General features: G+C 36.8%; 1 protein-coding gene across 1 annotated transcript in view; it reads right to left on the reverse strand.

The window, feature by feature from the left end:
• Ubr3 (ubiquitin protein ligase E3 component n-recognin 3) overlaps positions 1 to 26,384 on the reverse strand; it is a 135,854-nt gene that overhangs the window by 31,220 nt on the left and 78,250 nt on the right. Inside the window, exons 25-32 of the mRNA XM_051167088.1 lie at positions 24,290 to 24,378; positions 22,593 to 22,742; positions 17,660 to 17,793; positions 16,027 to 16,137; positions 13,347 to 13,547; positions 11,160 to 11,296; positions 4,703 to 4,788; positions 924 to 1,029 (exon numbers count right to left, since the gene is read on the reverse strand). Of these exons, the coding sequence (XP_051023045.1) occupies positions 924 to 1,029; positions 4,703 to 4,788; positions 11,160 to 11,296; positions 13,347 to 13,547; positions 16,027 to 16,137; positions 17,660 to 17,793; positions 22,593 to 22,742; positions 24,290 to 24,378 (1,014 nt within the window). The remainder of the gene's footprint in view (positions 1 to 923; positions 1,030 to 4,702; positions 4,789 to 11,159; positions 11,297 to 13,346; positions 13,548 to 16,026; positions 16,138 to 17,659; positions 17,794 to 22,592; positions 22,743 to 24,289; positions 24,379 to 26,384) is intronic.

The following is a 26,384-nucleotide window of genomic DNA, read 5'->3' on the forward strand; positions in this document are numbered from 1 at the left end:
ACAAAGGAAGGAAGGGTGGATGGATGGACAGACAGGCAGACAAACAAGCAGAAATGGCGTACAAACAATGAGAACCCAGTAGTGAGTTAGGCTCTGGAGGACCCCAGACCATGGTTTCTAAATATCATTAGAGAATTAGACAGAGAAAGGGCAATTTCAGCTATAAAGTGAAATGTTTTCAAAATGAACACTACCAGAAAATTATGAGATTACTATTTAAAGCATGTCAAAGGTGCAATAGCCAACCTCAGAGGAACCTGTCTAAACCTGAAAGGAACAACGTGCACTGAGAAGACTGACTGAAATGAAACACAGTAAACATATAAAAATACTGTAAGATCATAAAATAATCAAGCAAGGGCAGCTCATTGGTCATCAGGGAGAGTTGCCAGAGCATCAACTCATTACTTTCAAAATTTATAAACTGGGAAAGAATCAAGCATTCATTCTATCAAACGATATATTCCAGAGCCAACAAACAGTCCATTTGTTTGTTTATAGAAACAAACCAGCTAATAGATAACAGATGGGCAGATTCTGTTTTATTACTATTTTATGACACCTATGAAATAAAGGACCCAGTGAGGACCATTGGATTGTTCAGCTATCAATGAAGACTAATGTGGAGCTTTATAAGGAAGGGTGAACCCACCGATCAAATATTGGCATAAATAGCAACCAGTCTTTATGTACCTCTGTTTGAATGCTTCACTTCCATAAAAGGATCCCAATAGGATTCTTCAAAAGATTTTCTCATTTGGTAGAAACTTTGGGGTACACTTTTACTGAGAGTGTAATGGTGAGTTGTTTTAGATTTTATTATACACTTCATGTTTCATAAGGAAATATATTCATATAGAAATTAATACAACTATTGTTCTAAAAAGGATCTTAACTAATTTTAATCTTTCAATAATACTTACTGTGAATTCATATCTTCCACTAACTGGGTGAGTTTTTTCCATGGATTATACTCAGAATCAATGGTATAAAGCCGCATGTGCAAGGCTAATACATGGAACAGCTGATCTGAATAAATTGGAGGGAAAAAAAAACTAATGAGAAAGTTGGTACAATTCTTCCAGAACAAAATGTTCTCAAAAGTTCTAGTTAGTTTTAATAAAGAAATGTGATCTTTTTATTTTGATCAGTCACTGTAATAATCAAGTTTACCCTGTGCCTTGCTTAGGTTTTTACTGCTATGGGGGGAAAAAACAAAGACCTTAGGGAGGAAAGGGTTTAATTCATCTTACAACCTTCAGGTAACACCCCATCACTGAGGAAACTCAAGGCAGGAACCTAGAGGCAGGAGAAGGAGCAGAAGCCATGGAAGAACACTGCTTACTGGCTTATTCTCCATGGCCTGCTCAGCCTGCCTTCTTCCACTTCCTCACAGGTGCCACTGCCCTAATAAGCACCTCCCCCTCCCACCCCCAGCCCCGTGACATCAAACATTGATCAAGCGTATGTCTACAGAATTGCCCATTGTCAAACCTTATGAAAGGATTTTCTCACTTAAGATCCCCAGTTCCCAGATATGTCTAGGCTTGTGCCAAGTTGACAAAAATCAACCAGCAAACAAAGATCAGCCATGCAAGCTGCAACTACTTCATTGCCTTCCTCAGAGCTCTAACCACAACTCCAAATGACTTCTAATAGAATCTAGACTGTGCTTCTGTTCTACCTTCCCTCAGCAATGGCTCGTCTGCCACAGTCCTGTTTCACCGTCACTCCGTGCTGCAGCTGTGCCATTTGTACGCCCAGCCTTACAGTCAGTTCCTAACTGACATTTGCTACCTTCATCCCCCTACCTGGGTATTATGGACAATTTATCCTTAGCAGTTCAGAAAAAAAGTGAAGCTCTTCTTTGGTGAATCTCTGCCCCCAGGTCTTCATTCTTTGAGAGACTAAACAATTTTAAGTTGTCTACATATTTTAAAGTTGCTTGTTGCAAACACAGAATGCAGTTATTTAGTACAGATCATGAATTATATCTAAATTAGGTTAGAACTTCCCAAATGAAAGTATCAGAACAAAAAGTAAGGTAACAAGATTACCTTAGCTGTTTTGTTGTTTTTGTTTTTTGTTTTGTTTTTTTAAACTAAAGTTTAAGCTAGTTTTGTGTTCTATTCTTGTTAGTGTTGCCTGTGGTACTGGCTCTTGAACATGCCAGGCAAGAGCTCTACCACTAAACAAGAGTTCTAGTGTCTAGAATTTAATCTCTAGAAATCTAAGACCGCATTCGAGATGCAAACTGTGGCTTCTCAACTACAGTAATAAGCAGACAGATCTAGGTACAGAGAGTGCTTATTTTCCTGCTGAGAGATAATTGTCTCTCACATGATGCTCCAAAACTAATAACTACCTTCCAATGGCTTCAACAATTTCTACTTCTGGCAAAGAAAAATCTAAAAGTCTATAATGCCATCAGAATATATGGAGTTTATATCTACTTTCAAATCATTTCAATAAGGCAGTAAACAGAATAAACTTTAATAATAACTTTCTCTTAATAAAAAGTTATGCCTTAATTATTTTTGTATTTGCTTAGTCCTATATCTATTGAAGTCATATTGATATGAAGTTTTACTTTGACTAAATTTGCCACAGAAGCTCTCTCATATCTTTCAATGTTTTGTTGGCATGCTATGTCCACCAAAAGCTTCGCTGGCCCCACCATACAGAAAAGATCCCCAGCCTTAAAATCCTAGAACAATAGTCATAGGCAACAACTCATCTCACAAACAATGACCAAGAACTAGTCTCATCTGCTGAACAGTGGCAGTGTCTGGCACCCCTTGTGGATAAGGAAACCTCAGCAATCAGTAACAACACTGGATGAGAAGCTGCTATAGGTGTCTGCAGATTGCACTCATCAGGATCAAGGAGAATCGCCCAGAAAAGTGGGCAGAAATAGAAAAGCTGGAAGCCAAAGAACCTGAGAAAATGCCACTAGGATTTTATTCACTCTTGTCAAGACTATGAAGAAATTCACCAATTCTAAACCTCTGAATAAATGTAAATGCCTGAGAAAAGAAATGTATAAAACCCATGAAATTCTTTATTGAAAAACTTCTGAAACAGCAGTTTCTAGAATAGTACCAAATTATTGAAACTTATGTAACCATACTATGTATTAACTCAAACATATTATAAACTACATTTTCTTCATCTTAAGAGTTGCCCACTTAAAACATTACTACACCATGGAGTACACACAAGGTTTCAGTGCGTGCATTAGAGGTCACTAAACACTCAGGAAAAAAACAACTTCCCAAATCTTAAATTCTAGAAATCAAGTGAATGGTTCAACATAAAATACCCAAATCTATTATAAACATTAAATTTTTTTTCTTTTCTTATTTACATATATGTTTATATTATCCCACATATATACAATAAACTACCTATAGTAAGAATAACAACAACACAATCTGGAATTGTATAAATGTTACATTCTTAGTGTTTTGGCTATTTGTATTTGACAGCCTTGAGGAAAACATCTTTCCTATCTTGGTGCATCTAAAATTCTGAATGTAAATCAATCTCCATCACATCTTGTCATTATCAACTTAAAATACCTATCTAGACCTAGGGCAAGCTTGGATGCAGGCAGAGTCAATGGCAGAGTAAGCAAGTCCTCAACAGTTCCTGCCTCACAAATATGCCTGTCAGATATATTGGGCCAGAAGGCTGAAGATGATGCTCCAACATAATAGAGAGTTTTGGGTGACTGCTCAGGTAGCAAACTGTCTCTGCCATCTTCTCCTTTGGAAAGCTACTAACCTGCACTCCCGGCATACTCAGATAATCAAGTTTATTCCTTCTCAAGTCTCTGATGGAGTTGACGACCAGGTAATTTAGTTTTACAATGAAGCTTAGTTGTTTAGGAGTTAACATTAAAAAATTTTTAAATAGCTTTATCAAAATTTCATGCTTGTATCTTTATAGTATAAATTTTAGGTATTTTGCTTTTAAATCAATCCTAACAGATATCTTGTCAGGATAATATATACATATGTTTAAAAGCTGGTATGTATTGCTATTGGATATTATTTTTAGTATTTAAGAAAATACATTCATTTTCATATGTATTTTAAACGAGTCTTATTTCCTATGCCAGCACCTTAGGTAACATTTCAAATCGAGCAATTTGGTGATGATAATGAACTATATTGTAACAATGTAATATTACTCCTAGTGTTCACATCAATTCTCTAAACAATGATTAAACAATCATGAAAAGCCATGTTCATTTAAAAAAAAACCTAGTCTAAGCTACAAATTATACTTCTCTTAAACATATCTTTCTAAATGGTGTTGAAGAATTATGATGATAATATAAAGTACATACATAGAGAAAACAGGTATTATTTTAATACATGTTAGTTAATACATAGCAAAATATAGCACAATACCTTTATTAACAATATAATCGGTATCAATAAACATAATTATCTTTTAAAAACTATATTTCAATCAATTCAATGTAAAATTTCTTTCAAACAATTATTTTAATCCTGAGAATACTTTAAAATTTTTTTAAACTAATGTAAATCTAATCAATCAGATATTTATATTTTAGGCCAATCAAAAGAAAAAGCAAAAACAAAAAACAATGAATGACAATTTTGCCTATATAGGCTTTCAAAACCAACATAGATACACATCTTCTAAAACATTAACTCTGTTCAGTACTTACTCAAACAAGACCTTTTACCAGCTGTGCTTGCACCGCCTGAGCATAGGCTGCCTCCTCTATGAATCAATTCCAGCTCCAAATTGGTTCTGTAAGCAAAGCATTAAAATCCATCTTAGTCACAGGCTAGGGAAATTCTTTTTATTGACTTACTTATTATTTGCAAAAGCACAGTTTATGCAGTAATGATGTTTTCTTATATTTAGAAATACAAGAGACAATTTATCCATCTTTACTTATATGTTCAAGTTTATACCTGTAAAAAAAACTATGCATACAACCAGGTAATTGTTGCCAAATCTCAGCCATTTGCAAGCACTAAAAACTGGGCCTAAACAACAACAACAACAATCCCTTCAACATATTTCATAAACCTATATATAAATTTGATTTAAAAAATGTACTTCCACTGCCAGTTACCAGGTAGATAATTACTGTCATTAAAAATATAATGCATATTGATTTTTCTAACAAAGAAATGGCTCTCATTCATTGGAGATTAGATGGTATCTGGAAATCAGTATCATGAAAGAAAAGCACCAACATAAATGACTACGATCAACACATAATTAACCACGGACTCTTATGGACTTGTACAATTCAGTCTTATTAAAATGTATCATGCAACTATTGATAGTGGTAAAGACCAGTATTGCTCACAAACATCTAAAATTGCATGTTATTTAGCATTTATTAGCTTACCAAATAGCAACTATTAGTAAACTGGTATTTCAAAAAAAAAAACTTATGCATAACCAAAATCACTACTCAAAAAGAGTAACAATAGCAAGATTTTACCAAAATAAAAAAAAAAAATTGAGTTATACTTCAGCTGTGTTGTATTTCAACAGTACTTATCACCTTAAATATTTATTTCCAACAAACAAAATTGAATTAACTAGTTTGTATCCAAAGTATGCCAATGAGACACCCACCCACCTCCATATCCCCACCGCCTTAAAGAGAGGTGAGACTCCAGGTCACTCTCTGCTGCAACTTCAAGAAGGACTACGTACTATTTTATTTAAAAACAAAACACTGAAACTGGTTTGGGCTGTATTTTGAAATGATTTTTCAAATATAACATACACACTTTAAAATATTAATATTCTTGAGCCTGTGCTTTTGCCACCCATTTCTAAAGGAATGGTTTAATCTTCTTCTCAGGGTGGGGAAGATGCAATTTAACATTGATAATGTTCCTGCTCAGAGCTCCATCTGGTTGCTGCCGATAAGGGCATCTGTGTGACAAGGGAATTTTCCACCCTTCAGGCGATTTGCAATGCTCACTGAACTTCTAAAAACCTACCAGCAAGGAAGCAGGGACAAGGATTTCATATTAGTGGACAGAAAGCGAGCGCGGAGACCAGCATGTGTTCCTTCATCAAGGGAATATAAATGAGATCAATACATTTTGTTTTCACAAATCTTCTGTTGCCTAATCTGTAGAAAAAAATTAATGGCTATATTCTCTTATAAAAAGTATGATTTCCTAGATAGCACTTTTTAAAGTACCAACCATACACACAAACAAATCTTATAAATGAATGTCAGAACCAGAGTGTCAGCTTTCATCTCACTATATTTACAAAAATGTTCACTAAATTATAACAACAATTCTGTTTATTGGATCACCAAATACACTTTAACGGATGACAAGTAAGTTATTATGGGTTTTATCCTAAAGGAAATAAATGTATTAAGTCTGACATTATTTTAAAATATGGCTGGAAGATCTCCTATGCAATATTTCTATTTCATTTTATGAAACTACCTATACAAAAATTAATGCATAAAAAAAATCAATGTCAGAGGACCTAACCCTTGCTCCATTTACTCCAAAACTGGCCCTTTAAGACTTACTAGCATTAAAAAAAAAAAAAAAGACTCACTAGTGTAAACCATACAGATGGCCATGTGCTTCCCACCCCCCCAGCCCCGTCTATTATAGCTCACTGTTGAAAGTCCCAGCAATCTGATTTTCTTTCCTAAATGGATAATATAAAATTAAATATAGCTAGGAGTCAATTTTCTGTGCTTTTTATTCTTAAAGAAAAGTAGATTCTGTCTTCTGCATTTTTTACCACAAATAAATCCAAGTTATTCTGGCAGCAGAGAAAACCTCAAAGAATGGCAAGACAGCTGAAAGCTATCACTGGGCCACTGAGCATTAAAAAGTCTTTAACTGCACATCAGCTCCTTTGTCCATGACCAAGTTTGGGCTCCTGTTACATTCTCCTTCTTATCATTATTTTTAGAGTAATAATCTGAAAAAGCAAATGTGCATGCACATACACACACATGCACACACGCATGCATCACAAACTGGACCAACAGAGAGGGCAAAGATTTTAGAAAAGAGCAGATCTGAGGCCTTGAACCTGCTACTGATTGTCTGTGAGCAAGCCAGTCAGTTTCTCTGTGGGGTTGAGAGCCTACATTGAAGACACAGCTCTTCTAAAAAGCTTTTCTGAGACAGAAAATAGATATTTCATATACTTTGTTTTAATTTGTTTATATTCCCTTTTGAAGTTCTATAGCATCTTACCTTTATATAACATTTTAAAATCTATTTTATTCTATTTTATATACAATGTTTCTTAAGCGACCATGTCTTAGTGTCTAAATCCCCAATGATAGTCACCAACATGCTTTATTTAAAAAATAATAAAAGCCATGCTAAGACTGGGAGATGGCTCAGTGGGTAGGGCTTGCCTTATAAGCACGGGGAGCAGAGCTCAGACAGGTTTAGCAGACATTCTGAAAGCCCAGTATTCAGGAACTGGAGAGAGAATCCCAGAGCAAGCTGCTAGCTAGATGCCTACATAGAAAGCTCCAGGTGAAGTGACAGAAGACATAGCTCCACATCCACTGCAGTACATGCACACACATAGACATGTATATATACATATACACACACACATATAAAATTACTTCTGTTTCCTGATTTGTATTTGGTCTCCTTTTGCTGATCCTAACAACCCTTAAATGCAACAATATCAAAAGAGAAAGAAGACGGGGCAGGTAGATTATTTTCAAGGGGAAATTACCTCAAAAAAAAAATTTATTTGTAAGACAAAGGCAAAAAATTAAGAGTTCAGTTTGAAAATGGGCATGGCGGCTTACGCTTACAGTCCTAGCTGCTCAAGAAGTTGAGATGGAGGGATTGCTTAAAGTTAAACTGTGAAATCAGTGTGTGCAGCACAGTCAGACTCTTACAAAAAGACGTAACACCTGGCATTTTAGGAAGTATTCCTCTCATTTCCAACATCAACACCTTTAAAGATCTAAGCTTGCAATAGGGTATGTGAAGATATATATGCACTCTACGGCATCGCGGTCCATCCACTGAGAGAAGCCTGTTCATCTGCATCTCACGCCCTGTCTCTTCTTTCTACATTTCCATGTTTCTCACAATTACACAGATTGTGAGAAACTCACAAATACCCAGAACTATAGACCAACACCTCTAAACTGTTCATGACTTAGATACAAAAGTCCTTGTGTGGGGGAATCAATTACTGAAAGCCATGACTTTCTTAGTTTCAGTAACAAAATAATGAGTTAATATTGAAGGAAGCCTTCCTACACAGTATGATATTTTCATAATCCATTATATGACTAATATTTGTGACAGAAGGAAAATTTCAGAAACAGGTTCAAACTTGAATAAAGTAGGTATGGTTAATTTGAGAATTAATTTTCAAAACCACATTCCAACAATGTCCCTTCTATTCCCTTCAAGGGAAAAAAGATCTTTCAAGGGTCCTCATGTAAACCAAATAAAAACCAAAGACATGTACCCTCCTTTCCTTCAAAATGTGAGTTCTCCAGCCATCACAAGGAATATTCTCTTCCCAAATATCAAAACTTTTATGCTCCCTAAAGAACAAACAAAATTACTTACACAGCTAGAAGAAAGTCAACTCAGAAACTAGAATTGTGTCTTACTATTAAAGTGCCAAATATTTCTGGGAATCACAATTTTTTCAAAAATTAAGTAATTCAAAGTCTGAATTACAACTTATTTCATAAATACTTATTTGAATAACTCTGAATTGCAACTTATTTCATAAATACTTAACAGTTTCAGTAATATTTTTTTCCCCTAGACCTCGTTTCTCTGTGTAGCCTTGGATGTCCTGGACTCACTTTGTAGACTAGGCTGGCCTCGAACTCACAGCAATCCACCTGGGACTACAGGCGTGTGCTACAATGCCCTGTGCGAAATATTTTTTCCTAGAAGGTATACACTAACATATTTAGTAGGATTTAAACATTTAAATGAAATAAAAAATTAAGTTGCATGTTAGAGTAAGAGAAAAGCCCAGTATTGAATCTTGGCATTATGTTTTATTCAGTACGATAAACGCCTTTTCCCTTCAGTTCAGATTCTAATTTTGAGTCACTTTGGCCTTCATTTGTTTTCTTTGCAAAGGCTACTTAAGCGAAGGCGCTATGAGACTCTGCAATGTCCTAGATGGCTCTAGTCAAACATTCACTGCCTTGTTGTTTTAGTTTGTTATTAGGGTTCAGAGAAGAATTAGGATGGTAGTATGACTTTCCTGTTTCTCTACCTATAGCTTTAGCATGTGATACCTGTACTTCCTCGCTTCTCTGTAAAATAGAAAAACAGTGAGTTCATCTCATTTTTATACAGCCCTTTTTTTCATACATTATTTACATTTTAAGCCAAAAAGCAAAGACCTAAGGACCTAAATTTCAGCCAAATTATACTTCAATCAAATTGTTTGATGTATTATACTACAGGAAAATTCCAACTATTGATCATTGCCATTCAGTCAGGATCTCAGGGGCTTCCAGCAATGCCAGCGCTAGCAGAACTGGAGTGAGAGGAGCGTGTGTGAGTGTGAGTGTCAATATAACAGCTGAGCTATATCCAATTGAATTTCTACAATGTCATAATCACATATTGTAGAGAAGCTATGCATGATCCTAGAGCCTTAGTCAAGTTAAATTATATTAAATCTAGTTTTTATAATAAGTATATATACTTAAGTATGCAATAATCAGAAACTCCCCAGAAACAAAATAATTATTGTATATCTCACTACCACCAAAAAAAAAAAAAAAAAAAAAAAAGCATTGTGGATAAACAACAGCCTAGGGACACATAGACTAGGAAGTCATTTCTACCAGCATGTGGGTCACCATTTGTGTTTTCAGACTCAAGTGTAAGGTTCCTTATCTTGAGCTCTAACTTGCTGCAATTCTTCTAAGTCTGGATCCATTTTTCCTGGGTTTTAAAGGTTACATATACTCTTTCACTTACGGTTTTATTACACTGCTATGGGAGTGGGGCAAGGAGATTAGAAAAGATAACACAACCTATGAAAGCTGAACACAAGACAGTAAGAAAAATTACTAAGAAAACAAAGCCACTGAATCTTGATCCAAATGATCTGAAACACAGCCCTTTATTGCCAGTAAGTTGTTGCATGACTTCAAGCCACATTATCTCTCCAAATCTTACCAACTATAATACTGTTTGAACAAAATAAGTATGCTTGTAAAGACACCCCAGGCTCTAGAGTATCAGCTGTGGCAGAATGTTTGTAAGTGCCTAGTGTGTATACATGTTTACTTCCTGTTTACTTCTTTTATGGCTCTCCATTTTCACATTCTCTAAAATGTCTGCTTAAATGTGCTCATTGGTGACAATCCAGCAACTCAGCAGTTAGACTAATGCTCTCTATTGAAAAGATGAGAAACAAGTGCTGCTTCCCTGAGTCTCCCAGCCAAAAGCAGAGGCTTAGAGCACCTGACTTTTTTTTTTTTTTTTTTTTTTTTAAGATTTCTTTATTTATTATGTATACAGTGTTCTGCCTGCATGTGTTTCTGGACACCATAAAAGGGCACTAGATCTCATTGTAGATGGTTGTGAGCTACCATGTGGTTGCTGGGAATTGAACTCAGGAGCACCCAGTGCTCTTAACCTCTGAGCCATCTCTCCAGCCTGAGCACCTGACTTCCTGTTTTCTCTTCTGCCCCTGATTTTCTAAACCACATGTCATTCCCTAAACCACTAGGAGACCCCTGACTTGGTTCATGCAAACAAAGAAACAAGTTCTGCTCTTGCTGCTTTACTTCTATAGTGAGGGTCTGTAACATTATGCTTTAGTTTTCACCATCAGTACTTGACAGGACTCCATCATACGTAAAATGCCATACTTTAAAAGACATATTTGCCCTAATTATGAATAATATATTTCCCCCTTATGTTGTATAATGTTCAAGAGCAGCCAAATTGTGCATCACTTAAAAAATAACTTCAGGAAATAACCTCTTGGGAGATTATAAAGTAGGCTATACTTTCAACCAATAGTAAATATACATATTCTTTCTTTAGACATACAAATGGTAACAGATAAAACAAAGATTCACAAACAATTAAAAAACTAATACTAAGGAAGTACTAATATACATTACACATACCTACCTAGCAACAGAGTACATAAAGAGAAAATCATTGTCTGGTGAGCCTGGGGTCTTGCTATAGTCTCTGTATTTCTTCTGAGTGGTATTTTTTATGTCTTTCATTACAGATTCCATTTCTTTACTTAAGTTGGTTTCTGACTACAAAAAAGTGAACATACATATAGTTATATTAATTTTCTTTAATAATAGCTTAAAAATGAAATATTTATCCTATAAAAACACTAGAAAATTACCAAACAACTTTGTACAAATTATTGTACAGTGAAGCAATCAAAAATGAATCTGTCTATTCAAATTCTAGATGGCAATTGATAATACCCAATTATGATAAAATCCAATTATGTGTTGTTATTATTATTATGAGTTAGCCACACAAACTCTATTCTACTCTGATGAGTATATGTTAAATAATATTTTAGAATCACTTCCATGTTTCCAAAAAATAAAAATAAAAACAGACTTTAAGTTCAGTTTGCAAAGAAATATTAATGTCCCTTATTTTCAGGCAAATTTTAACCAAATATAATATACACACAGAGAGAACCTTCACATTCTAAAGTTAATATTCATTTGAGAAAGCAAATGCCAAGAGATGAATCTGAATGGTTTAATGTACAAATTTTTGTTTCTAAAGCTAAATAACCTTAGTTTAGGGGCTAGGAATATATAGCTCGGTGGCAGAGCACTTGCCTAGCATTTAAGAGGCCTTAAGTTTGATTCCCAACACTATTTTTAAAAAAACAGGATGGCAGGCATAGTTCTCATAGTAGGCTTCGCTGTCACCACTTTTAGAGACTGTTAACAGAAATCTACAATGTAAGTAAAATAAAAAGAACTTAAACCACACAAATTCTATTGGTGGAGATTAAAAAACAGAATCATTTAAGATAAATTCACATCATAGTAGACTAACTTGTCGTGAATGGTCACATAGTATTTTCTAACATACACAAGGAGTAAATAATGATGTGTATAAATACATTCATAATTTTTATTACATTTATTTATTGTATATGCACACATACACATCTGGGTGGGCTTGTGTATACTCTGGCACAAGTGTAGGGCCAGAGGCTCCTTAGGAAATGAACTCAGATCATCAAGCTTAATCGTAATATAACTAATAAATATACTTTTATGTGATTACACTGCATTTAACACTCACATAGTATATCTGTACATAGAGACCAAGATAGTTACATACCATGTAGTGGTATAGAATGGGCCACATATACTACAGCGGTCCCTCAAAACTATGTTGCCTAGAGACATCAAAGCCATTTGGTTTGTATAAATACAATTTGATGCTCACACAACAGCAAAACTATCTACTGATGTCATTTTCCGAATGTATCCATTCTGAATTAACATATATGCTTTTTGTTTTGCTTTGTTTTTAAATATTTCAACATCTTTAAAAGGCCTTATCATGTATAAGCTTGTGCTGGCTAGTTTTATGTCAGCTTGACATAACCTAGACATAAGAGAGGATGGAGCTTCAATTGAGAAAATGCCTCCATAAGATCAGGCTATAGGCAAACATATAAGGCATTTTCTTAATTAGTGACTAATTGGGGGGAGGGAGTCCCCCAGCCTATTGTGAGTGGTGCTATCCCAGGGCTGATGGTCCTGGGTTCTATAAAAAAGCAAACTGAGCAAGCCATGTAAAGCAAACCACTAAGCAAAACTCCTCCATGGCCTCAGCATCAGCTCCTGTCTCCAGGTTCCTGCCTGGTTTGAGTTCCTATCCTGACTTCCTTTAATGATAAAAGTGACACAGAAGTAAAAATCCAAATATAAACCCTTTCCTCCCCAACTTGCTTTTGGTCAAGTGTGTCATCACAGCAGTGATCACCCTAACTAAGACAGATCTTAAGTTCATGATCCAGAAGATACTCTTAGCACATAAAATTGTAATGATCAGACTAAAGTATAGCATCTCGCAATTTCTTCTATTATTTTTATTCTGTTTTTCAATAAGCACAAACAGAAGACAAAAACTTATATAAATCAATTTCTACTACATGTATAAAGCCCCAGGGTAATTTAAGGAAAAAGGAAATGAATGTAAGGAGCAGGGAAGAGATGGGACTAAAGAGAGCAAGAGAAGGACGGAGGAAGGGAACTGAGAAGCAGGCTACATTAACAAGTTAACCAGGTATTGTTTCTGCCTTACACTGATGCTTACTGGGAAAGCTCCCGGCCGTCCCTGCAGGTCCTCCACTTCCTTTATGAGATCTTGTGTGCTTTTTTTACAAGGACGCTGCCAAAGGTTATTTTCCACATTGCTTCCAGGATAACATGGAAGAACACTGTTAGCAAACTGTCTACAGAGAGGACATGTGAATTCTCCTTTGTCCACTGAGAAGCCCTGAAGAACCTGGTCATTCTGAAAGATGAAATAAACATGGAAATGTCTGATTCACACATTTGCAGTAAACATAAACTACATTATCATATTTTACAGTAAACTAACATACCTTAAAGGCATCTCTAAAATGTCACAAAGAAATAAAACTTTTGGTTTCGTTGTTGAAGGTTACCAAGGCACTTCTTATCATACAGCGTTATGCCATAATCACATGCAAGACACCATCCTCTTTTCTAAGTAACACCATAATAATTTTTCTCTATGTACAAATCTTTAATGTTTCTCTGAGGAAACTCTATAAGGTCTCAATTGTTGACATGGACCACAAAGCCCTTTACAGTCTGGTTTCTAACTAGTTCTTTAGATAGACATAGATATAGTGATTCAAAGTACCTCACTTCATCAGATGTTCGGGCACACTGCAGATGGTCAACATGACCTTGTATATACCTCAAAATAGTGAACACTCTTTGTCCAGGAAATAAACAATGTGATGGTTAATTTGATTGTCAACCTGACAGATCTAGAGTCACCTAGGGGACAAAGCTCTAGGTATGCTTCTGAGGGGTTTCTAGATTGAGTCAACTGAGATGGCAAGCCATACTCTCTACAAACGTGAGCCACTTAACAGCCTAGGGCTCTGGACTGTAAAAACTGAGAAAGCAAGCATTCACCTCTCCGCTTCGTGACTGTGAGTCAACGTGACCAATGCCACATGCCTTTCCTCACATACTACACTATACTCTCACACTGTGGGCCACAGAATTCCTTCCTTTTTTTCTTCCTTCTATTGCTTTTGTCAGGTTTATTATCACACAATGGGAAGAGTAACTAATAAACACCGTAAGTTCTTGAAGAAACGATCTATTTATTGTCATATCCTCAAGATTCATCACAGAATCTACAATATTCTAGAAACGGAATAGTTGTTGAAATGCACAGTGTGCTTAACAACCATTCGTTTATTAATTCTGAGCTGATAAAAGCATTGCAGAGACAACAGGCAAGCTCAGATCATATAATACATAAATGGCATTCAGAGAAAAAGTAAACTTCATCCTATGAAAAGGAAAACAAGAAAGTATTGGTAAACCATTGACACATGTCATCAGATTTACATTTTAAGAAGATAGCAAGTTAGTTAGACTAAGGAAATCAGTACAGAAAGCAACCACAAAAGTCAAGTCAAAAGAGAGCACAAACAAAGCATCAGTGGGAATAGTGGAGGTAGAATAATGCCAGCTGATACTCAAGAACAGTCAATAGAATCCTGGCCAGTGACCGAATGTGAGCGATGAGGAATAGAAGGAGAGAAATGCTTCTGAGTTAAGGATCTATTAAAAGAAAATTCAGTTTTACAGCAGAAATATTAAGAAGTTGAACTGAACAACTAAAGAAGTCTTTAAATATACGCAAGGTCAAGGGAAGGCTTTTGAATGGGGTAGACCTGATTATCTTTATGTACTGAAAAGAGACAGGAGAGACAGCAAAACAACAGAAAGAAGATGTTACCTCCCAAACAGTCCTGGTTTCTGCAGTGCTGAAGATAAAGGACTCCTTGAGCACAGACACGGAGCTTATTCCTCAAGAGAAGCAGGAATAACTTTTACTCCAAGAAGTAGAAAAGAAGGGCTAGGTAGGATATAGTCACTTACTAGGGAGCTGTATGTTAAATGTAAGGAGGTAAAGGGGTGTGTGGTGAGGCATAAGATGGCTAAGATCAAAAATATAAAGTGACACCACATGCTGGCGAGGATGCGGGGAGGGAAGAACACTCCTTCATTGCTGGTGGGAATGCAAACTAGTACAGCCACTTTGGAAAGCTATCTGGTGCTTTCTCAGAAAACTGGGAATAGGGCTTCCTCAAGACCCAGCTATCCCACTCCTTGGAGGCATAAGAAACAAAGGCTGATGAGTGACGTTCTTAGAATTTAAGTAAAAGGTCTGGATATGAGATGGCAAAGACTTGGAATAGCTGTTGAGGCAAACAGGGAAAAAATGTGACGAAAGCAGGGAGGACCTAAATTAGTAAATGTATTTATAGGCCATGAACAGAACCTCAGTCACTGATACAGGAAATCATAAGGTTAGACAACGGTTCACTTAGTTTTACGATTTTCTAGCATCTTCTGGTTCACTTCTATGTCTAAAATCAAAAGAAGTTCACTAATGCCTCGGAATAAAAACAGACTAGGCTCAGAACAAGAAAGTGGAACTGGCAAAGAGCTAATCAACCAGGAAATGTGCAAAGGTTCAAAGTGCTGAAGACAGAGAAACTAAGACAGGGTGATCACAAGATGACCCATACGGCAGGAGAGCTTAGCACTTCAGAGCACCAGCAGCCATCACTACCAGGGAGTCATCGGGGTCAGCTGCTATAAAGTAGGAGAACAGCAATGCCTGAGACTGAGAGGAAGAACTGGCATGTGTGTGGAGTAAAAAAGTTAATACCTGAAAAGATAACAGACACCTTTAATTTTTTTTCTAATCAACTTACCCGTAATGAATCCATATAGGATTTATGACAATCTATGTGCAATGTGTGGCCACAAGTTTGTACATAAACACCTCCTTCCCAGCCAATTGATACCGCTAAAAGGCAAGAACTCTTGAAAAAAAAAAGAAAAGACAAGAGACAATTAATTTTAAAGAATTACTAACATAAAAAATAATTATGAACATTCTGAGATACATTCACCCAAACTTGCCATGTTTTCACGTATATCCTAATACAATTTGTAGCTTTATGATATAAATTAAAATATGACTAAAAACCCTAAAACAATTTCTCTAAAATTAGAATACTTTAAGTTTTAGTTTCCAAATATCTATGCTTATAATAAAAGAAAATAAATATCACAGATGATACCTTTTCTATCTCATAACCTATAAGCTCATAGGTGGCAAGAAACGACAGTAATGAACTCTATCTCCTTTACATTTTAAAAGTACCATATGGGAATTCTACTATGCACCTTTACACAAAAGCAAAAGGTAATAAAAAAAAAAACTGCATAAAAATTCACACACACACACACACCCAGGCAGTGGTGGCGCACACTTCTAATCCCAGCACTCAGGAGGCAGAAACAGGAAGATCTCTGTAAGTTTGAGGCCAGCCTGGTCTACAAATTGAGTCTAGGACAACCAAGGCTACACAGAGAAACCCTGTCTTGAAAAATCAATTTTAAAAAATTTCATACACTACATAAATTATTTTGATACTTATTTTATTTCATTAAATTATGTAGACTTCACAGTAAACATTTAAAATACACATCATACTTATTGTCTGAAATTTTTATTAACAGATGTAGAAAGAATATCTTGTGTACTGTATGGATGCATTGCCTGTCAATTAAAAATCCCATGGCCTATATATAGGAAAGGGTAGGGTAGAATGAAGTACATCTGTCAGGCAAAAAGGATTCTGGGATAGAGCCAGGCACGGGAGATTAACCCAGGAAGATGTGAGGACAGGTGCATGGTACCTGAGCAGAGGTAACCAGTCATGTGGCTATTTTAAGTGATGAGCTAGTCAAAAAGAGCCTAGCTATATAGCCAAGGTATTTGTAAATATATTTTGAGTCTTATGAGTCTTATTCCAGGAGCTTGGGGCCAGGAAGAAAAGCACACACTCCACAACAAATGGATATTATTGTTATTATTCTATTAAACTTAATGGTTTGAAATCAGAATGCTATTTTAATAGAAGAAAATAATATAGAATGAAATTCTGGAGGCAAATCATCATCCTCTGGAAGCAACTGCAACTCAAGGGGCTAGAGAAATGACTCGGCTGTTGAGTACCTGTTGCTCTTATCCAGCCAGCTTCAGTTCCCATGTGGTGTCTCACAACCATCTATAACGCCAGATCTGATGCCCTCTATGACCTCCACAGGGACCACATGGGGCACTTACATACATGCAGACAAAACACACATATACACATAAAATGTAAATAAACAAATAACACCACCCACGTGCTAGGGATATAGCTAAGTGGCGGAACCCTTGCTGAATACGAGCACAAGACTCTAGACTCAATCCCTAGCGCCATTAGAGGGAGGAGGAGGAGAAGGGGCAGGAAGAAGAGGAGGTTGAAACTGTTTGATAATAAAAATACTTACATCTTTAAAATAACGTTGCAGTAATGAAAGCCTCACATCATGAACTGCTGCGCATGTGTCCCAAGGGTATATCTGTTCCTCTTCAGTGATCGGCAACTTTTTTGGCTCAACATTGTCCCGGCACTGACCTAACACTAAGTAAAAACAGAGAAAATGTCATTAAACTCAGCCTGTAATCCCAGCACTCTGGGAGGCAGAGGCAGGTGGATTTCAATGAGTCTGAAACTTGTCTGGTCTACAAAGTAAGTTGTCTCAAAAACAAAAAACAAAGACCTTACTTATTATAACAACCCAGGTTATTCACAACAATTAGTACTAATTTTAATTTTTTTTCAAGTATTTTTTAAAATATCGAAAATTAAAATTCTATTTAAATGCCAATCATTGACACTTAAATCTTTTATTAATATGTTTTTTAGACCATAATAAGAAAAAAGTGGGGGCTGGAGAGATGGCTCAGAGGTTAAGAGCACTGTCTGTTCTTCCAAAGGTCCTGAGTTCAATTCCCAGCAACCACATGGTAACTCACAACCATCCAGAATGAGATCTGGTGCCCTCTTCTGGCCTGCAGGCACACATGCGGGTAGAATACTGTACAAAAGGAAAGAAAGAAGAAAAGAAGGAAGGAAGTAAGGGAGGGGAGAGGAAGGGAGGGAAACGGAGGGGAGGAGGAAGGGGAGGGGGGAGAGGAGGAAGGAAAGAAGGGAGGAGAGGAGAGGAGAGGAGAGGAGAGGAGAGGAGAGGAGAGGAGAGGAGAGGAGAGGAGAGGAGAGAAAGGTTGGCAAGCCCGGTGATGCACACTTAGGTCCCAATGCTCAGAAGGCAAACCAGGTAAATCTCTGTGAGTTTGAGGCCAGCCTGGTCTACATACTGAATGAGTTTCAGGAGAATCAGGACTATGTAAAGAGGCTCTGTCTCAATAAGATAAAGTATTGGCTATCAAGTAAATAACGGACCAAATATGACAGCATCCACTCTTAAAAATAACTGAAGAGTGGCCACATTTCTCTAATCCCAGCACTTGAGAGAGAGAGATAGGAGGGTCCCTGTGAGTTCCGGGTCAGTGAGGGCTACAAAGTGAGGCCCTGTCACAACAATAGTAAAACATGAGTATGAATGCACAACGGATGACTCCCTAAGTCTGTGTCACTAAAAAACCTAAACTATGACTCCCATAGGACCTACTCCTTTTAAACATGCTATCTCCCACAAAAAGGAAACAAAGCTGCTCTGGGAAAAGCATAAGATGAGCCCGAATTACATGGACAAGGAGAAGAAGTGTTCCATCACTGAGATGGTAACTTACAAGGGCTTACAGAAGATAGACAGGCCAGAGAGAATGATGCCAGTGTCAGATGTTATGCTCACAGAATCGGTCAAGAAACATCCAGTACAAGATAAAAGGCTGAATGGATAGTCAATGACCGTATGGGTTACCCATCACCAATACTAGGCATTACCCAGAACAGAGTGCTCTGACATGGAATCCTCCCAAAGTGACACCATCAGAAGGAGCACGCTATGTAATGTGTACTCTGACCCTCACAACAACAGATTAATCACACAGACCCACATGTTCAGTCTATGGAACAACCAAGCTGGACAAAGACCTTGAGAGACTGTTCTAAACCGAAGGACAGCAACACAACTCACAGCTAAACAAAGAGAAGAAATGTATGTTATAAAAGATACCACTGGCTCCTACCACAAAAAAAATGGCAGATAGGTGAGGTGAAAGTTATTGTCAGTTAGCAGGACATACTCATTACAATATTCACATGTATCAAAACATCACAGTTATTACTCAGATGAACAAGAACAAAAAATTAGCTGGGCATGGTGGTGCACGCCATTAACCCCAGCACCCAGGAGGCAGAGGCAAATGGATCTCTCTGCGTTCAAGGCCAGTCTAATCTACACATTAAGTTCCAGGATAGCCAGGGCTCTGTTACACAGGGAAACACTGTTTGAAAAACCAAAATGAAAAAGAAAAAAAACTAGATAACTGGGGAAGTTGACTATAAACACAATACACAGTATTAATACTAAATTTGCTGACTGTGAACGCAGCGCTGCTATTCCAGAAGAGAATGTCCCTGTTGCCCTGTGGTGCTCACATGCCTATGAGTGCATGTTCTCCAATGGCACACAGTATTACATGCAGCAACACGAGTACAACTGGTAGCAGGTAAAAGGTATTCAATTTTCTGAAGACAGAAAACATTGAGAGAAAATTTGGGAAGACAGACATAAACATGGCAGAAGGAGAAAAAACCCTAATGTTATAATTTTTAATATAAAACATCAAAAAACCAAAAGAAGGACTACAAACACAGACACAAATATCATACAGTGCAGACACTTTCCAAAACAACACTGCACCACAGTTTATGTATGTTTGTTTTTAATGTATCATTGAAATAAAATTGTTTTTTTTTTTTTTTAATGCATTTGCATGGTAAGAGCTGCTCCTGAGGACGGGAGGCTAAGGTGTATCGCTGTACACCTGGCTTCTGGAGAGGTTCGGAGTAGCTGTGGAAATAAAGCAGAGAAGCACGGAAGCTCACAGTGCAGAACAAGGGCGACCCTGACGAAGCTTTGCACCTATACTGGGTAATGCGCTCCAGCGCCTGAGTATCGAGAAATACTAACCTCACATGGTAGATTTGAAAATGTCCCTTCCTCTGTAGTTTCACATTTTAGAAGGCGTGGTATTAATCAACAAAACTCGCTATACAGTACTTTTCCTTGTTGACAGGGATTCTGATCTTCCTGCCTCCATACTGCCTGAGTACTAAGACTACAGACGTGAACCATGTGCTGTGCGTGTAAGCACATATTCTACAACTGAGATGTATCCTGAGCTCAAGCCTTTCTCATTCAACCTGCTTGTGTCTTTTAAGTCTAAAGTGAATTTCTTTTTTTTTTTTTTTTAATGATTTCTTTCTTTTTATTTTATGTTCATTGGTGTTTCCCCTGCATGCATGTCTAGGTGAAGGTGCTGGATCCCCAGAAACTGGAATTATAAACAGCTGTGAGCTGCCATGTGGGTGCTAAGAATTCAGCCCCGGTCCTCTGGAAGCGAAGCCAGGACTCTTAACCACCAAGCCATCTCTCTAGCCCTAAAGTGAAATTCTTTTTTTTTTTTTTTCCTTTTTCTTTTTTTTTTTTTTTTTAATTAATTTATTCTTGCTACATCTCAATGTTTATCCCATCCCTTGTATCCTCCCATTCCTCCCCCCCCCCCCATTTTCCCATTATTCCCCTCCCCTATGACTGTTCCTGAGGGGGATTACCTCCCCCTGTACATTCTCATAGGGTATCAAGTCTCTTCTTGGCTACCAGCTGTCCTTCCTCTGAGTGCCACCAGGTCTCCCCCTCCAGGGGACATGGTCAAATGTGAGGCACCAGAGTACGTGAGAAAGTCATATCACACTCTCCACTCAACTGTGGAGAATATTCTGACCATTGGCTAGATCTAGGAAGGGGTTTAAAGTTTACCTCCTGTATTGTCCTTGGCTGGTGCATATACACTATGGAATACTACTCAGCTATTAAAAACAAGGAATTCCCGAAATTTGTGGATAAATGGATTGAGCTAGAAATGATCATAATGAGTGAGTTAACCCAGAAGCAGAAAGAATCAAATGGTATATACTCACTTATATCTGCATACTAGCCCAAGGGACATGTCCCACGAAAGCCTTCACTTACCAGGAAACTGGGACAGAGGGGAGGGCATCCTATTGGGACTCTAAATGAGAGACGCATGGGAGAATAGCAAAATAAAAGGATACAGAGGGTCCTAGAAATCTACAAGTAGAACAATATGATAGGCAGATTTGGGCCCAGGGGCCCCGCTCAAACTAAAGTGAAATTCTTATCCGTAACACACAGTATGGTCACATTTTATTAGCATGAATAAATAAAAATTTATTCTGTCAATCTCCACCTTCTATCTGGGAAATTAAATTCATTGTATTCCAAGTGATTATTGATAAAGAACTTACTTAATTCTGCAATTATGCTGTTTTGTATTTGTTCCTTAATTCATTCATTACTGGTCTCTTTCATAATTAAGTTTTCTAGTGTAAAATTATAAGTCCCTTCCCATTTCTTTAATATGAATTTATTATCATTTTCTTGTTTTTGTAGTTACCTGGAGGATAGAATTGACATCTTCACTTTCTAATAGTGAATTCTGAATTAATATCTGCTTGCTTTTGATAACATATAAACTTTTATCCCATTCCATCCTCCACCTTCACCTCTGTGTTTTTGTGTAAATGCCTGTACTTTTTATTTAAGAATACACTGATACTTGGCTTAAAAATCTAGATATGCATGCCGGGTGATGGTGACGCACGCCTTTAATTCCAGCACTCAGGAGGCAGAGGCAGGTGGATCCCTGTGAGTAGGCCTGGTCTACAGAGCGAGTCCAAGACAGCCAAGGCTACAGAGAAACGCTGTCTTGAAAAACAACAACAACAACAACAACAACAAAAAGGATCTAGATACACGGTTCTAATCAGACTTAATTTCTTCATACATCCTATTGAGGAAGGACTAAATCCATCCAGACTACATGTCTAAGAACTATCACTACCTCAAAACACCTCAGAATGAGAAAGAATAGACAACATTCAGACAAATCCTTCAGTTTTAAAAGACACATTGGAAACCATAGGAATCTGCAATAGGAATCTGTGTCAAGAACTACTTCTGCATGCCTGAGAACCTAAGAAACCGTCAGTATGTAATTAGAATATTTAAATGGCCAACACTGGTAGACCTAAGACACTTAAAGATTTTATAACAGTTAATTTACCAAGAAAACTGAATTCTAACATTAGCTTTCATTTAGTAGAGACAGTTATCTATTATAGATGCCATTGTCTACAATGTTTCAATCAAAATGTTTCTTTGAATTCACCTGATGATGCCTGTAGCAGCACAACCAGTCCTGTAGGTCTGTCTTCAGAAGAAGGACCACTCTGTCCACAAATGACACAGTCATACACAGCCTCAGAAACTTGTGGCTCTGCTGTGGTAATTTCCATAGGAATATCGTTCTCAGGAGAATCTGGAGAGGGAAAGCTATAACTCTTAAGCTTTTAAATAAACCCTCCCCAAAGATTTACTTCAAATACTTTTTATATTAAACACTAACAAAGCTGTATCATAACACAACTACTGAGACCTCTGTTCAAGTAAAATGTTAGCTCTGAGAAAGACCAAATATGTGAAGTTGATAAAAACAATGTTTCTAATATAGGATTCAATATTTTGATGTTGTATCAATTACAGATAAAAACTGATAATAAACAAAACAAAACAACAACAACAACAACAACAACAACAAGTAAAAACACCTGTGTAAGGAACTGGAGAGATAGCTCAGAGGTTAAGAGCACTGGCAGTCTTCCAGATGACTAGAGTTCAATTCCCAGCACCCATATGCTAACACACTACCATCTATAATGGGATTTGATGCCCTCTTCCGGTTGTAGGCATACATGCAAACAGAGCACTCATATACATAAATTAAAAAATCTCTTAAGAGAAAAAATTTAATTGCACTTTAAAGAACAGATAGGTCATTAGGCCATGCATTTTAATTTACTTTGAGGTTAATTCACAAGATGGCAACTCTTCAAAAGTTGGTAGCAGTATATCCTAGGGGATAACAGGAAAACTGGTCCCTAATCTCTATTTCAGTAATATCTCTCAAATAACAGTCATCAAGGTTTACATAAGGAAATCATTTTATATCCTTACATTATATATTAATAAAGCAGAACTATTACAGAAAATAACAGTGACCTTGTAATATAGCATTAACAGTAAGAAATTGACAAGACACACTGACAGACACAGAAAAGAAGTACTGGGCAATTCCTCATATATGCAGAAAATAATAAAGTTAAGAGATGATAATCTGATAGTAGAAGAGGAATTATTATAGAGAAAGGGGAGGGCAAGGGACAAAACATATTTGAAAAGATTGTTCATAGCTCTAATGTCACATAGGAAAAGGGTCTTCTTTTTCATTATAAAAATCCTAATGCCAATCTGAACTGAATTAAAAGGTATGCCTGGTTTTTAGAAATACTAATGTGATGGCACAAAGAGGAGGTCAAAAGTATTTTACAAATCATTACAAGGACATTAGGATAACTTCAAAGAAAAACATCAGAACACATCATCTGTGTGTTCTGCCAGGCCTGACACATGTGAGGGGCAGGTTCACAGAGAACAGAAGGGGCTCTTCTACAACATGCCCCTGCTCAACAACAAAAGGACTCTAACAAAGATCTGATTTCAGGTAGGCAATATGGCTCCATGGGGAAGGGCACTTGTCCCAAGCCTGACAACCTGAGTTCCATCCCCAGAACCTACATGGTAGAAGGAGAAATGATTGACAAAGCTGTTCTATGACTTCCACACATACTGCGGCATGGGCACATATATACCATCCTTATGTACAATAATTAAACCATTAATCTGATCACTGCATTACTCTACTGCTTAAATAAGGACAGTAAATTACCTGTACTATATAGAGCTGGTAAATTATCCCTGTAAGTAATAACTAATTCTAAGAGCTTCAAACTAAAATTTCTGACTTACCAACATCCATTGCAGTTTCCATAAAGCTTTTCTGTCGTGAGGCAAACTCCGCAAGCAATTTCTGCTGCCTTTCTCTAGCCTTTTGTCTCCTAAAGAGAAATGAAACTTTAAGTACATAGTGTGCTTAAAACTAATCTATTGTCTTTCAGGAGTATATAATAAAAAACAACCCATTTCCAATATTGCATATTCAATTTAATGCAAGACTTAGATGTCCCTGAACTGATTCTATCCTTTCTAAAGACTTAAAACCTACTGTTTGTATAAGTAAAAATAAAAGCCAATATCTACCTTAGAGTATGAAGCAATGAGGTAGATAGAAAAATCCTAAAAATTCCACCAGGGAATGCCTACAGCTGAAAAACACTTTCAGCAAAGTGACTGGATACAAGGTTAATTAAAAACAAACAAAGAAACCAAAACAAAAAACAGTAGCCCTCCTATATATAAATGACAAGCAGCATGAGAAAGATATCAGGGAAACAACAGCTTTTACAATAGCCTCAACTAATATAAAATATCTTGGGGTAATTCTAATCAAGCACGTAAAAGACTTGAATGATAAAATTTAAAGCCCTTGAAGAAAGAAACTGAAGACAATATCTGAAGATGGAAAGATTTTCTATGGTTATTGATCAGTAGGATTAACACAGTAGAAAAGGCCATTTACTGAAAGCAATCTACAGATTCAAAGTAATTCCCATAACAAAACTCTTTACAGACCTTGAAAGAACAATTCTCAACTTCATACTGAAAAACAAAAAAAATGCAGAATAGCTAAGACAATCCTGCACAATAAAAGAACCACTGGATGACCTGTCATCTCTATTTCAAGTTGTACTACAGAGCTACAGTTATAAAAATCTCATGGTATTGGCATAAAAATAGACATACTGATCAATGAATTCAAATCGAAGACCCAGAAGCAGAACCACACACCTACAGACACTTGATTTTTGACAAAGAAGCCAAAATCATACAACGGAAAAAAGACAGCATCTTCTACTGCAAGTCTGCATGTAGAAGAATGAAAATAGATTCAATCTACCACCCTGCACAAAACTCAAGTCCAAGTAGATCAAAGACCTCACAGCAAAAACCAGATACACTTAACCTGATAGAGAGAAAGTGGGGAATAGCTTTGAACAAATTGGTATAGGAGATGACTTTTTGAACAGAACACCAGTAGTGCAGACACTAAGATCAACAATTAATAAATGGGACCTCATGAAACTGAAAAGTATCTGTATAGCAAAGGACATCATCAATAGGACAAAGAGGCAGCCTAAAGAATGGGAAATGATTTCACCAACCCTACATCCAACAGAGGGCTAGTATCCAAAATATATAAAGAATTCAAAAAACTGGGTATTAAAAATTCAGAGAATCCCATTTTAAAATGGGAAGCAGACATAAACAGAGAATTCTAAATAGAAGAATCTCAAATGGCTGAGAAATACCCAACATCCTTAGCCCATCAGGGAAATGCAAGTAACAGTAACAGCTCATGCTATTGAGACTTGTTGTTGGCAAGGATGTGGAGCAAGAGAAATACTCCTCCACTGCTGGTAGGAGTGGCAGACTTGTACAGCCATCATGGAAATCAATCTGGCAGCTCCTCACAAAGTTGGAAATCAAATTACCTCAAAGCCAACCTATACCACTCTTGGTCATATTCCCAAAAGACACTCCATCCTACCACAAGAACATTTGTTCAACCACATTCATAACATCTTAATTCATAATAGCCAGAAACTGGAAATAACCTAGATGTCCTCCAACAGAAGAACGGATAAAGAAAATGTGGTACATTTATACAATGGAATATTATTAAGCTGGGTTTTGTTTTGGTTTTTAATGACATCATGAAATTAACAGGCAAATGGATGGCCCTAGAAAAATCATCTTGTAGCTCTGCTGTGATTATGTAAGAAAAGGCCTTTACCTCTAGGAACTACAACCCAAAATAAAGCAGCCAGAAAGGAGGGCACTAAACCAGCTACTTACTCTGAAATCTTCAGCAAGCTCCTAGCATTTAAGATTACTTTACAATAAAAGTTCATAAAAGTTTACGTGTATCCTCAAAGAAGAAACA

This window comes from Acomys russatus, chromosome 24 (assembly GCF_903995435.1).
Source record: "Acomys russatus chromosome 24, mAcoRus1.1, whole genome shotgun sequence".
NCBI lineage: Eukaryota > Metazoa > Chordata > Mammalia > Rodentia > Muridae > Acomys > Acomys russatus.